Source organism: Podarcis tiliguerta, assembly GCF_965153285.1.
Source record: "Podarcis tiliguerta genome assembly, chromosome: 16".
Classification (NCBI taxonomy): Eukaryota; Metazoa; Chordata; class Lepidosauria; order Squamata; family Lacertidae; genus Podarcis; species Podarcis tiliguerta.
Window position 1 is genome coordinate 26,520 of NC_139549.1, and position 14,218 is coordinate 40,737.

Below are 14,218 nucleotides of genomic sequence, written 5' to 3' on the forward strand. Positions count from 1 at the left end.
TACGTGTGGCCACCTTGAAACATGCAGCAGAATGAGGTGCTGCTCTTTTTTTCAGGCTAAGTCTTGGAGGGGAGTGACTTTTTAAAATGTTCCCCTACATGAAAAGCTCTTTGCAATTGGAGAAAGCAGACATAAGAATGATATGGGGCTCTTGCAGGGAGCTTCATGCAAATGAGAGGTCAAAATAAATAAATGATATGGCCTGGGACACACACACACAGTGTAACAATCCTTTTTTAAAAAAATCAAGAACGAAACAGAAATACAAAACATAAAATGTCACTGGGCTGATCCCATAATTCTGGCTTAACTCTTCATTCAGCAGTTAGATCTGGGTTTAAGGGGCTTCCATGTGGGAGGGATCCTGCTCATACAGACACAAAAATATTGCCAGCAGCCAAAGTTCTCTCCCCCTCCATCCCCATTCAATCCAATATGTGATGTTGCTGTGGCTTCCAATCCCCACGCATGAGGCCTGGTTGACCCATTTGCAATATTAAGCCCCCTGCCTGGAAGCCCCTCCCCCCAGGGTCCCAGGAGAGGAGATGGGCACGGTGGCTGCTCCCACCTCAAAGGCTCTGGCTCTCCCCCCCCCCCCGCTGTCTCCCCAGTTCCTGCCGTGATTGTTGAGGTGGGCTTCGTCCTGCGGCAGTTCCACAAGGCCTGCATCCCCTTCATTGTGAATGGCAACCCCACGCCCCACATCTGGTGGCAGCTGGACGGCGAAGCCCTGCATGAGAATGACTTCATGCGCACCAAATTCTACCCCGAGGAGAAGAAGAACACCACAAAGGTCCATGGGTGCCTGAACTTCGACAACCCCACACACGTCTCCAATGGCAACTACACACTGCTGGTGCACAACGAGCTGGGCAACCACTCCTGCACCACCTACCAGCACTTCATGGACCCACCTGGGGCGGGCATTCGTCCAGAGGATCCCATTCCTGGTACGGGGCTCTCTCCTGTGAGGTGACCCCAAAGCTTGCCTTAAAACCAGAGGAGGAGGTGGAAGGGCCTGCCGTGCTGCTGAAGTCGGCTCCTGGCTGCTGCCCTGGCTTTGGAGAAAAGATCCCTATTTTGGTCTGGATGGGGGAAATGGGGCAGGAACACCTATGGCGGGCATGGGGCTCAGCCACACCAGCTCCCTCACTCCTCAACTGTGCTTGTGGGTCACCAAGGGGTGGGGTGTCTGCAATTGTGGCCTCCAGAGGCTAACTGAGGTCTCCCTCCTCTTATTTCTTTTTACTGCTGCCTTAGTCTCCCTATCACCAGTGGGTAAGTATTTGGGAAGAATGTGCAGGTCCCTTTGCAACAGGGCTGGGGGGAGAAGGGGGCACAGAACACCCTAGATGGGGGTGGGGGGAGGACACCTACCTCAGCATGAGAAATGAGCCACTGAGCTGCAGCTTTGGAGTTCAGGAGCGGCAAAACTGTCTTTGTGCCTTGTCTCGTCCATCTTAGCCAGGGGGCATCTGTGCCAGGAGAGGCAGACCCCAAGGAGGCCCCTGACAGATGCGGGGCCATCTGGGTTGCATCCTGGAGGCTTCCATGTGAAGTCTGAGCAAACAGCGTAACCTCCCTCTCCTGCTTCTTCTTTTGCCCCCAGGAAAAGGTGACATGAACAGCACTGAGCGTGGAGGGCCAGTGGAGACTCCTGAGGAGCACACCATTGGGGTGAGGCCTGGGGACCAGCTGTGTGGGGCGAGTGGGCACAGGTCTGGGCTTACATAAGTGATGGTGGAGCCATGGCTACAGAGCGGCCCGTCCAGCTTTGCCGGTTGGGCACATGGATCTCACCCAGGGCTCCATATGAGCCAAGCAGGCCGGGTGGGGAAATGCGCACCCGAGAACATTTGAGCTGATGTTAAAGGAAGGCATGCCTTTGAGCATGTGCAAAGTGACAACAAAGCAGGCCACAGGCAGGAGTTCCTGGATACAGGACGGAAATTGCCCGGCTCTGGTGTGCTGTCAGCTCTGCCTGCTCCTTTGGGCCTTGAGGCCAGACGGCCATTGAAGGGCTTTTTTGCAGCTCCTCACATCTGACCCACTGGCAGGGAGAGGGCTGCTCGTGCACCCAGTTTCCTGCACCTGGTTGGTCACTGTGGTTGGATGGACCCTTTGGCTTTTCTGGGGTACTGATGGTTCCCTTGTTCCTCCTCCAGATCTCGGTGGCCGTGGTCCTGGCAGTCTGTGCCTGCCTCTTCCTCTCCATCATGCTGATCATCCTCAACAAGTGTGGGCAGCACTCCAAGTTCGGAATTAACCGTAAGCCCCCCTCAGCCCTTCTGCTGCTTGGCCTCTGAGGTGTGGGTGCCTCCCTCCTCTCCACCCCCTTTGCCAGCTGCTAACGGGACCAGGGGTCTTGCTCAGCACCCAAACGAAAGGCTTCCATTGTGCCAGTGGAGCCAGGAGGACAGGGGCGGTTCTCCTTCCTCTGCATGACCTGCCTGCCTGTGGCACCTGTGGCTGGGTGTCAGGAGGGCTCAAGTGGGGAAGGGACCCACAGGAAGCTCTAGGGAGCCGTATTGTAAGCACAGGGCTAGCACCTGCTTTCCTCTGGTGCTTTTGGGAAGCCCATGAGAAATGCTTGAAGAGACAGAAGCCCCCTCCCTCCCTCTGCTTATTGTCCTGCAACTGGAGCTCAAAAGATAGACTATCTCTGAAGCTGGAGGTTCCATTGAGCTATTGTGGCTAAAGAGATACTAATCAGAGCCCTGACCTTTGTTATACCAACACCTGGTCTTTGGAAGGACAGGGGGAAGCAGGAGCAACCAAATCCCGGGGCGGGTGGGTGTTCCCCCACCACTTTCCATGAGAAGCTGTGCTTCTCCCCACCCCCAACTTTGGCCTCTCTGAGATTTCATTGTGGACCTTTCCCAACCACACAGTCTGCAGTGGCTACCTCCACCCTTCCTTGGCCACCTAAATTATTGTGCTGCGGGGAGCAAGGGAGCTGCACCCTGCTTGGGGAATGGAAGGTGGTGGAGGCTGAGCTGGTTCCCTCCATCTCCTCCCCCATTTCATTAGCCTTCCTCTCCCTCCCCCTTCAGGCAGGCATCAGCTGCTAATTCACTGCTGGAATTGATTCAGGCTGTAAATGGGTTTGATCTGCCTGGATCACCCCCAGGGGGGCAGGAATGGCAGAAGGGAGGGGTGGGGAGAGGGGGGGGCAGAGAAGCAGACACTTGTTGTTGTGCAGCCAGATGTCACAGCAGCAGCAGCAGGGGCAGAGCTCAGAGCCCCCGCCCAGTTGGACTGGCTACCTGCCGGCCTTGGATGGCAGAGGCTGGGTGGATGGGCCTGTGTGTACTGAACTGAGGGTGGGCGGCAAGACCAGCCTCTTCATTGTGCCCCCACCCCCACCGCAGTGCCCCCAGACGGAGAGGGCTGCATTCAGATCACCGGGGTTTGTGTGAGTTTCTGGGTGCTGGTGAAGTGAGCACTGGCTGAAAGAGATACAGATCTAAGGGAAATGTGGCAAAAATCAAACGGTGTTGGGTGGGTGGAAGGTTCATCGACAGAATTCCAGCCTGTGGGGAAAGATGCTCAGCAATAAGGCTTCCCATGATGATGGCTGCCTGCTCTGACCTCCAGCCTCACAGAGGGAACATCTGCTGGTCGCTGGGGCGGGCGTGAGCAGTGTTTGAAATTAGCCAGGTGCCAGGCGCATTTTGCAACTGGCAACTGGCCTTTTGTGACTGGGTGGACATGCCCAGCATCTACAGCTGCCTGGTTGCAGTCAGCAGGTCTGCCGGGCACAGCAGCAGCAAAAGACATAGCAGACTCTCTGATTCACCTGGCAGCAAAACACAACACAACAACACAAAACACAACACAACACAACACAACACAACACCACAACACAACACCACAACACAACACAACACAACACAACACAACACAACACAACACAACAACACAACACATAGTTTTTGCTGCCGCACTGCCAGGTGTTTGGCAGGGTAGAGCAGTAGCAAAAGACACCTATTTGGCTGCCATGCTCCTCTGCGGACCCCCCTGATTCACCCTCAGCATCTTTATTTTTTGCTGCAGGGCTGCCTGGTCTGGTAGTGTGGCAGCAAAAAAAGAAAAAAGGCACCTAGGCATTTTGTTTTGATGCCCACAACTTAGGTCCCACGAGTCACATGGATCCTAGCATTCCTACCCCAGTTTCTAACACTGGCCATGGGGGGCAGCTTACAAGTGGGGAGAGCTGACAGAGAGTCAGATGCCAGAGAGGCCTGCAGGGTCTTTCTAGGAAGAAAGGCTGGAACTCCATGGTAGGTCCCAAGCTCAATCCCTGCTGGCTTCCCTGCTTGCTGTGGGTCATTGTTGAGAATGCAGAGCAAGATGGAGCCCAGTGGCTTCCTATTGCTCCTTTCTGTGGGGTGGATCTGGTCCCCTATTCTGGAAGAGGAGGCTGCCTCTTTGCACATGCCATTTGGCTGACTCTTAGGTTGACTCCCCAGGCTTTTCTCTGCCTTTGGAGCCCCCCCCCATCCCTGCCAACTCCCCAGCCACCAGCCCTATAGATCTCGAGTCACTTTCTCTCCCCACCTCCCCCCACTCCTGCCAGGCTCCTGCAGCCAGGCATCCTTGCCCTGACGTTGATGAAGATGCATGGGGGGGAAGGCTTGCTGGTTATGGACCCTCTCACGGTAATTACTGGAGGCTTAAACGCTCCGGTTACTGCTCCCTTGCCAATGCCTCCCACTCAGAGCAGCGGAGGGAGGGGGTGTAGGAGGGGCTCCTGCTCCTTTTGCCGCCTTGCCTTGAGCATTTCGTGGGCCCGCAGAAGCTGACTACCATCAGGCTAAAAGCATCCAGGAGGCCCACCTGCCCAGCAGCCCAGGAGGCAGGGTTTGCAGGGAGCTTCCCTTGTGTGAAGCCCCCCCCCCCCCCATGTGCCTTGGTCCCTGGCCTAGGGCTGGAGGGCAGAGGGAGAGGCCTCACTGGCTCCCCCAGGGGGATTTGCTGGGCAAGGTGAGCTCTATCCCAGCACTGATTCCACAGGGAAGACAACTTCCTGCCTGACCTCAGTTGTTACTCTAAAATTTATTGTGCAACACATGAGCCCCATCCTCCACAAGGGAATTTCTGGGCATGCCAAAAAGATTTTGCTTCTTCTGTGGCACTTGGGATGGTGGGATCAGTGGCGTAGCGTGGGTTGTCAGCACCCGGGGCAAGGCAAGTAATTTGCGCCCCCTAACCCGTGGATTTGCGCCTCCTAACCCTAACCCCCAGATGTTGCGGCCGGTGCGGCCGGCCCCCCCCTGCACCCCCCACGCTACGCCACTGGGTGGGATAAAACTCTGTGTGCGCATAGCATTTTTCAGCACAGGAGACCTTCCTCCCCAGGTAGGCACGCTCATTGTTTTTCCAGGCAGAGACCTGAGGTTTTGAACACCCCACCCCATCTGGCCTGCCCTGGGGCAGAAGGTGCCTGTGTCAGAGTCTCATGGCTTCCATCTCACAGGGTCAGCTGTGTTGGCGCAAGAGGATGACCTGGCCATATCCCTGCAGTTCATGAACTGGGGCAGCAGCCCCCTTTCCTCTGCGGAGAGCAAGCTGGACACCCTCAAGACCAACTTCATCGAGAACCCCCAGTACTTCTGCAATGCCTGTGAGTGCCTGGATTGCCCCATGGATGGAGCAATTCTTCTGCAGGGGTGGGGCCTTCATGTGGGTATTTCAATGCATAGGCAGATTTTGCTGGAAAGGGGTGAGCCAGTGTGGCAAAGGAGCGTGTCTAGGATAGGGGAGGGGGCTGCCCATCGGGAGCTGCGTATATACCCCCAAAGTCCCACTGCAAAGGGATTTAGCCAGTGGAACAAATAGCAGGGCATCCTCATGCCCCCCCCCAACCCTTTAGATGGCAGGCAGTCCTGTCTGCTCTGTCATCCTCTCCTGTGCCAGTATCTGAGAGCCAGGCCATGGGGCAGGTTAGCCAAGGTGGGATCCTCAGGAGCTCTGCATACCCCATGAGAGTTTCTCTTGGCCTCCGCACAGGTGTCCACCACATCAAGCGCAGGGACATCGTCCTGAAGTGGGAGCTGGGAGAGGGAGCCTTTGGCAAAGTCTTCCTGGCTGAGTGCTACAACCTCAGCTCTGTTCAGGAGAAGATGCTGGTGGCCGTCAAGGTGAGCCGAATGGACCCCTGGCCCCCTCCTCGGAGAGGCAAGGCAGGCGAGGTGGCAGTTCTCCCTAAATTCAGGGCAGGTTTTCCAAAGTGCTTGTCCAGTTGCCATGAACTTCAAGCTGGGGTTCCCACCAGCTAAATTGTTCAAGCCTGTGTATCTCTGCCTCGAGAGTGGGATGGGTGAGTCCCCCACTCCCTCCGGCGCTGTGCCCTTCCTGCCCTTGCGGCAGAGCCTCCTCTTGCTGCTGTTCCTGTAATGAACCCAGCTCCCCTTCCTTCCCCAGACCCTGAAGGAAGCCACAGAGAACGCCCGCCTGGACTTCCAGCGTGAAGCAGAGCTGCTGACAGTCCTGCAGCACGAGCACATCGTCAAGTTCTACGGGGTCTGCACCGATGGGGAGCCCCTCGTCATGGTCTTTGAGTACATGAAGCACGGAGACCTCAACCGCTTCCTCAGGTTGGCAGACTGCAGGGAGGGAACACTGGGCTGGCGAGGCCAGAGGGAGGGGGCCAGACCCTGCTGGACGCGGTGGCAGCTTCTGTGTTCTTGTTTCATTTTATAAGAATAAGAACAAGAATAATTTATTACTTATACCCCGTCCATCTGGCTGGGTTTCCCCAGCCACTTTGTTTATAGCACAAGTTTCCAATGCCCATCAGCAATACTTCTTTCTTTCTTTTTGGCAGCATACAATTTAGGAACAAAACAAACCCATAAAATGTAAGAAGGCAACATGAGCCCAAACTCAAAGACTGGTTAAAATGACATTGCAATGAAGCCACTAGCTCCTGATGTCTAAAAGCCACTAGGATGTGTCTTTAAAACCAGGAAGACTGGGAAATGAGCAAGCTTTTCATCCGGCATAAGAAAGACCACAATGTGGGCCCCTCATGGTGGGGCAGGGGCAGTCGATAACTGGCACCACCACTGAGTAGGCGCTCCCTACAGGAGCCCCCTGCCTCCCCTCTTGGGGGCGTGTCTCTGCAGATGGTCTTATGGACCAGGCAGGTCTATGGAAGAAGAGACTGACCCACTTAGACTAGCACCAACATTTTGCGATGGGCCCAGAAATAGGCTGGAATGCAGTGCAAATGCAAAGCACAAGTGCAATAGGGTGATATATTGGTGCCCTTTTTGAGACCTGGCCATTTTTCAGCATCCCGTAGCAGTCCTTCAGCCCACACAGGCCAGAGTGTCCTGGACATGCCAGCTCTTTCTGCCCCTCTCTCTTGGTTCAGCACAAAAGGAGCCTTAGGCTGAGGGAGGGAGAGAAGCTGCCCAGGCACCTGGGCTGCAATACACCCCAGGCATGGGCATTAGATGCAAGCACACAGGATCGCATCCAGCCAAGTCCTGCTCACTGCAGGCCTAGAAATCAACAGGCTGAAGTTATCCGCAGCCACTGATTTCAATGTGTTTGCTCAGTGTAGGACCCTGGAGGCAACCAGGGCTGGTCCACCCATGAGATGAGGGCAGCAGGATCCACAGCAGCACCAGATCCCAATGTGGATCTTTATTGCCCCGTTGTTCCTGATGTAGATATTTCCACACTCCTTCTTCCCTGGCATGGAGGGAGATTCCATTTGGTGGTTTGCCTCAGGTGCCAAAATGTCTTGGGCCGTCCCCAGCAGCAGCAACAACCCAGTGTCTCTCTCTTGCACAAGTGCGCACACTCCCTCACAGTCCAGGGTCAAGTGTCCATGGATGAGCCAAGAGCTTAGATAACCCACAGACCCCGCCCCCCAGCTGGTGAGCCAGAAGCTTGTGCAACGTCAACAGTTGCCTGAGCTTTGCAGCAGCTGCCCCAAGGATGCTGGACGCGCAGTCCAGCTTTCCCACCTTTGCTCCAGGTGTGCCTTGCACAGAGACTGGCACCTGCTTGGTGTGCACCTGGACTGGGCAGAGGTGCCTTTTCCGCCTCCTCCCAGATGCCCCTGCAAAAGAGACTTTCCTTCCCTCTTCCTTTTGTTGTTGCTGTTGTTGCACTGAAATGTCCCAGCCTGATCCTCTTCTCAGAGTCACCCCCACCTCCCCGTATGCCGCCTCCCGCTCCCCCTCCCCCACTCCATTACTGCAGCAGCAGCTTAGACGTCCCCCTCCCCCAGCTAATGCAATCTTCCCTTGCAATATTGATTAGATTAGCTGTCTGAGAGGCTCAAATTGAGGGGGATTGGCCATCAGCTGGAATAAGCAGAGTCTCTTTCGATTGGCCCCCCAGGTATTGCCAATAGACAGGAGCTGCCAACGGCCCCGATTAGCATCCCCAGGACAGGCTCAGAGACGCACGGATGGGGCGCTCATGGTTATGAGACTTGGCATTAATGGCTGCGCTTTACGGGAGACCTGGGCTCCTTGCCGCAGCCACTTCACCTGCCATTGTCTGCCAGGCTTAGCGTCAAGTGAGGAAAGGGCAAGACCACCTTGGGGCGCGGGGATCAACCCTCTTTAGGGGAACCCTGCCCTCCACCTTCATGCCCAGCCCCTGGTGGGCATCCCGGGGGGGGGGGGCTCCTGGCTGGCTAGTGGCTGGGGAACAAGAGCTGGGAGAGGGGCCCCTTTTGGTCTGGTCTCCTCCTCTCCAGGGTGAGCGTGACCCTCCTGGCACACAGGGGAACCCATTTGCCACCCTCTTGCCCACCTCCCATTCTCTCCAGGGTCACCAAGGGCCCATTTGCACAGGCAGCAGGTGCAGCCACACGCTGGAGAGTAAGGCGCTTAACGGAAATGCTGGCAACTTCACCTGACGGCCTTTGGTCACTTCAGACAAGTAGCCCACAAGCCAGGAAACTAAACTGAGGTTCACTTTTAGTGCTGTACAACCAAATCTGCATTGAGGAATGAACTGTGTGCATGCCCCATGTCCAAGCAGCCACTAAGGTTGTACCCAGTGTGGGTGTGATCCACTGCCTTGGCATTTGACCCTCCTTCCCTGCAGGTCCCACGGACCTGATGCCAAGATCCTGGACAATGGGAACGGACAGTCCTTTGGCCAGCTGAACCTTGGCCAGATGCTGCAGGTGGCCACTCAGATCGCCTCCGGGATGGTCTACTTGGCCTCCCTGCACTTTGTCCACCGGGACCTGGCAACACGGAACTGCCTGGTGGGCCACAACCTGGTGGTGAAGATTGGGGATTTTGGCATGTCCAGGGACATCTACAGCACCGACTACTACCGGGTAAGTGCGGAAGGGAAACGGTCTCTGAGGGCCAGGCACCCTCCCTCTGCAGCCTTTGCCAGAGTCTCCTCTGCCAGGCAGGGGCCTTTCCATTCCAGATCCTGCCGCCTTGTCCTCCTCCTCCTCTGACTTGCATCCTTGGCTTCCACTCTGCAAATCCCTCCCTTCCACCCCCTCTTCTCTTAGGAGGCCCCTGCAGAGAGGCTGTTTCTCTGCCTGAGGTCTCCCCAGCAGCAGCAGCAGCAACCACAGCCTCAGTGGGGTCATGGCTCATCCACTCTGGTGAAGATAGTGAAGGCCAGAGCTTGCCAGCAGGAAACACACACACACGGTTTTCTTCCTGGCTGGCTCAAGTTGGTCCCCTCCTGCGGGGCTCCCAGGGGCTCCTGACCACTTTTCCCTCAAGGGCTCTGAAGGGATTCACCTCCCTGACAGGCCAGGAGTCCAAAGGGGCCACTCCCAATTATCTTTTTCCCTTTTAGCTTCTGCCCTGGACCCCTATTCATTTTTAATGGGGCCTACAATGGAAAAAAACCTTGGAGCACTTAGCCGGTGGAAAGATGGGAGGCCTGGCAGGCAGGGAGGGGAGCTGCCATTAAACGGTTAATTAAAAGCGGGGTGGAGTGGGGGGGAGAAGAGCAGTTGTGGGGAAAGTCTGAGCAGGAAGCAGACTGGAAAGTTCCTGGCTTCCCAATGCCTGGAGAAGCCGAGTAGCAAAGGCTTCCCCTTAAGTGCTCTTACAGGAACTCTCCGAAGTCGGGACTGAGTGTTTGAGACGGGACCTCTCCGCAAAGGCCGGGCCCAGTACGGACTCCTGGCTGCAGGGGAGGGAGGGTTCTCCACCATCCATTTGCAAGGAAGTGGGGAGGCTCTTCCAGCAGGCGAGGTCCATGGTGGAGCTAGGAGGGGATCTCTCTCCTTTGGCTATCCAGAAAGAGCTGCCTGCCTGGAAGTAGCCAGCCCAACGGTTCAGCAGAGTGAGACAACTACCTAGCTCAAGCAGCTGGCTCTGGCAACCCCTCCTTGGCTGCTGCTCCTCTTAGCCCCCCACCCCAGCCATTGCCTTCTGCGGATGGGGGCTACGTGTGCCTCACAGCCTGCCCTGCCCCATCTCCCACAAGCTAGACGGCTGCCTCAGGCACAGCGGAAGATGCTACGCTGCTGCTACCGTTCCTGGAGATCAGGCTCACCTGCCTGTCCAGCCAATTTCTGGATGCAGAATAGGGGAGGGGGTGGCCATCTTGTCCTTTGCTCAGGTAGCCCAGTGGCTTGGCCTGGCCCTTCAAGAGAGCTGACAGTTGGCATTGCTCACAAACTGCACCTGGCGGATGATGGCCTGCCTGCTTTCTGCTCCAGACTTTTGCTAAGATACAACGGATTGGATGGGGTGGGGGGCTCACTTGTGCTTTCCTCCCAGTCCCAGTTCCTCCTCTTTGTCCTCATCATCCCTCTTTCATTTTCTCCCTCCTGCTGACCCTCTGCCCATTTTGCCTCCTGCACAGGTTGGGGGCCGGACAATGCTGCCCATCCGCTGGATGCCCCCAGAGAGCATCCTGTACCGGAAATTCACAACAGAGAGTGACATCTGGAGCTTCGGGGTGGTCCTCTGGGAGATTTTCACCTATGGGAAGCAGCCCTGGTACCAACTCTCCAACACGGAGGTAAAGGGTGGGGCGGAGGAAGAGTCATGCAGGCAGAGAGAGCCGCCCGTGTGTGTGTGTGTGTGTGTGTGTGTGTGCGTGTGTGTGTGTGTGTAGAGCTAGCCTCATCTTTTCAAAGATGCTTTTCAAGGACAGAGGTGTTGGATGGATTTAGATGAGTAGGAGAGGATATTTTATTTAGTAATTATCCTCCCTTACTTGTGTGCAAATGCAAATATCTATTTCAGCAGAGTTAAAAATCTCTAGAAGCTATTAGGACAAGGTTGCATAACCTTCTAGAACAATTATGATATCCAAGCATGCTTTTGGCAGACTTGGATTATCTTCTCTCTGTTTTATGTTTCCCTTTTAACAAAGAAATCACTCCCAGATGGTTTAGCAAACAAGAAAAATACAAAGTTTACTCACATCAAATGCCAGGATTCAACAGATATAGTGATAAAAATTAGGCAGACAATAATCCTTGAATCCATAGTCCAGTTCAAAAGGAAGATTGGTGTCTGGAGGAGAGCAAAGTGCAGTTAGGAAAAAGTGTACAGTATAGGGAACCATGGTCTTTTTCCCACCACCAGCTTTGCAGTTATGACATCATAGAGTCCCCTCTATACAAGTTCTGAAACTCCATAGTGCCATTGCCCTGTTAGTGACTGTCTAGCAATCATGCATTTGTGATTTCAGCTGCACCCCCTCCCATAAGAGGGAGGGAGGAATCTGTGTCTCCTCCCTGCCAGCCCTGTGAGCCACCTCTGAAATCTGAGGAAGCCAAAAGACAGCATACAGGTCAGGCTAGGAAGACCCACAGATTAATTCAGGTCCAGAGGATTTCAAGCATATTGGTAAACCCGGAAGCCTTTTAGGAGAGCTAACAGCCCATCTCCCACCCACCCCAACAGTCCAGGGCCTTCTCACTTGGGCACCCAGTTTAAGTTCCAACGGCCTTCAGTGGGACATCCTAATTTGCCCATCCGTGGGCATTGGCTGAGCAAGCTGAGAAGTTCCTTTCATTTTGGACAGGAAGAAATGGAGGCAGAGCCCAGCCAGAGCAGAGAAGGCAGTCATGTCTCTCTCAGGGGCAAATGCCTGAGTTTCACCCTCCATCTTTCCCCCTCCTCCCCCTCCCCACCCCAGGCTATTGAATGCATCACCCAGGGGCGTGAGCTGGAGAGACCCCGGACGTGCCCCTCGGAGGTCTACGACATCATGCAGAGCTGCTGGCAGAGAGAGCCGCAGCAGCGGCAGAGCATGAAGGACATCCACAGCCAGCTGCAGACCCTGGTCAAGGCGCCCCCTGTCTACCTGGATGTCCTCAGCTAAGGCTGGGGCGGGGCAGGAGGAGCGTGAAGGAGGGAGAGGTGGGCAGGCGGGAGCCAGCTTCTCTGCACCTCCCCAGCGCCCACCAAGAGTTGCACACCATGAACCCTGGAGACCCCGCTGCCATGGCTGGCTGCTGGATGGTGCTGGTGAAAGCTCTCCCTGTGTCTCCCCCCCCCCCCAGCACCTCTATACCTGGCAGAGGAGCGAAAGGCAAGGCAGCAGGTTCCCCATCCACTAAAAGGGCCTCTTCCTTTGGAGGTCCCTAAAATGCCTGCAGAAGCCAAGAGGTGGAGCTGCATTTTCCTCTGGAGGCTGATGCCCCTTTCAGGCTTTTGCTCTGGTACTGGACGGACAACAAGATGCCCAGTTTGAAGGATGGGCACATGGGAGGCACATGGGAGAAGGAGGATGGCTCAGCGCCTGGTGTCTCCTGGGCCTGGACCTGCCAACCGCTTCCCTCCCTCGACTCACACCAGGATGACAAAGGGGGGGCTGTATATATTCCACAAAATGTTGGGGTTGGGATGGGGGAAGAAACTGTTGCCGCTGCTGCTAAGAAATAGCTTATTTATTGTCCTAAGCGTTAGATTTTCATTATAAAAATAGCTTCTGCAGGGGGTGGGGGAGGGGGGAAAGTGGGGGCCCCTGGGATTTAAAAAGCTTCATGAAGTGGGGTGTGTTTCCTGAGATGTGGGGGGCAGAGGAGTGGCTTCCCAATTAGGGGGTTAGAGACCAAGCCAGGGGGAGGGAAGGCCAAGTCCTGCCTGCTGGTCTCTTGCTTGATACTGAATTCTGAACCATCTGGGGCTGAAGCCAGAAGCAGGGAGCCGACTCTTCTCAAGTGGGGCTCTTGGCGCTCCCAGGCCTCCTTCCTCAGTTGGGGGGCTGCTTCTCTGCAGATGGAAGGTGGTCTCCCTGCAGGTGAGCCACTAAAGAGAGGCAGGCAGAGGAGGAGACGGAAGATGGAGGGCCGAGCAGGGCCTCATCCATCCAGGGCGTGAGCGACTCAGCCTGCCATTTCACTCCCCAGAGACACAATGCAAGACAATTGCTTCCTTGTGTCAATGGGGGGGGGAGGCTTACCCTAACCCCTCCCCCAGCTAACCAGATTTCAGTCTGGATTCGTGCCAGAGGGGTCTCTCTGACACCCCTTTGCTGCTGACCTTAGTCCTGCCAGGGCTTTGATTTGGCCCATGGGTCTCTTCTGGGAGAGCCATGCCCACCTGGCCCCAGGTGATTGACCATGGGAGGTTGGCACTTGGGGACCCAGCCTGCTTCATGGTTTCACTGGGCAGCATCCATCCCCCTAGGGTGCCAGTGGCCTTTCCCTCGACTGGACCCCTCCCCACTCAGCCCGGCTTGCGCAAGTCCACCACAGGCTGTGGCCCTTTGTCTGTGGGCAAGGGAGCCTCTCCCTCTGGGAAGGCTGTCTGTCACATTCTGAAGCAGATGCTGAGAATATACTGTGCTGAATAATGAAATAAAGTCTCCTGTCTGACTGACTCAAATCCCTCGGGCCAGACGTGTCTTTCTTCTGAGTTGCTCGCTATGCTTCCTCTGCCGCTGGCCTGCGCATCTCCAGGCTGCCGGGGTCTGCACAATGCACAATATGTGGGTGTTAAGAGGGGGCTGCCCACTTGATGTGTGTTTCTCTTTGCCTTCCTCCTTGCCCTTCAGTTGCACTCTCCACGATCTTCTTCCACATCGCTTATTTGCACACCACCTTTCCCTGGTGGAATCCATGCTCAAGGCAGCTTGCAATATGAGAAGATTTGCATCCTTACAAAGATAAATCTTGCACTACATAACTTTTTGGTTAACCTAAGATAGTAGCTTGGGATGAGGACTTATGTTATCCAGGTGGCAAGAGGAAAGAAGGAAAAGGGTTACGAAAATATATCAAAAGTAGTCATAAGCAATAAAT

At 55.4% G+C, this 14,218-nt stretch overlaps 1 protein-coding gene across 2 annotated transcripts in view; it reads left to right on the forward strand.

The window, feature by feature from the left end:
* NTRK1 (neurotrophic receptor tyrosine kinase 1) overlaps positions 1-13,802 on the forward strand; it is a 32,984-nt gene extending 19,182 nt beyond the window's left edge. For both annotated transcript variants that reach the window (XM_083416356.1, XM_083416357.1), the window contains exons 8-16: positions 612-950; positions 1,610-1,677; positions 2,166-2,268; positions 5,480-5,626; positions 6,013-6,143; positions 6,427-6,599; positions 9,079-9,319; positions 10,822-10,980; positions 12,109-13,802. In XM_083416356.1, coding sequence (XP_083272482.1) covers positions 612-950; positions 1,610-1,677; positions 2,166-2,268; positions 5,480-5,626; positions 6,013-6,143; positions 6,427-6,599; positions 9,079-9,319; positions 10,822-10,980; positions 12,109-12,294 — 1,547 coding nt within the window. In that variant the 3' untranslated portion in view covers positions 12,295-13,802. The remainder of the gene's footprint in view (positions 1-611; positions 951-1,609; positions 1,678-2,165; positions 2,269-5,479; positions 5,627-6,012; positions 6,144-6,426; positions 6,600-9,078; positions 9,320-10,821; positions 10,981-12,108) is intronic.
* The last annotated feature ends 416 nt before the right edge of the window (positions 13,803-14,218 follow it).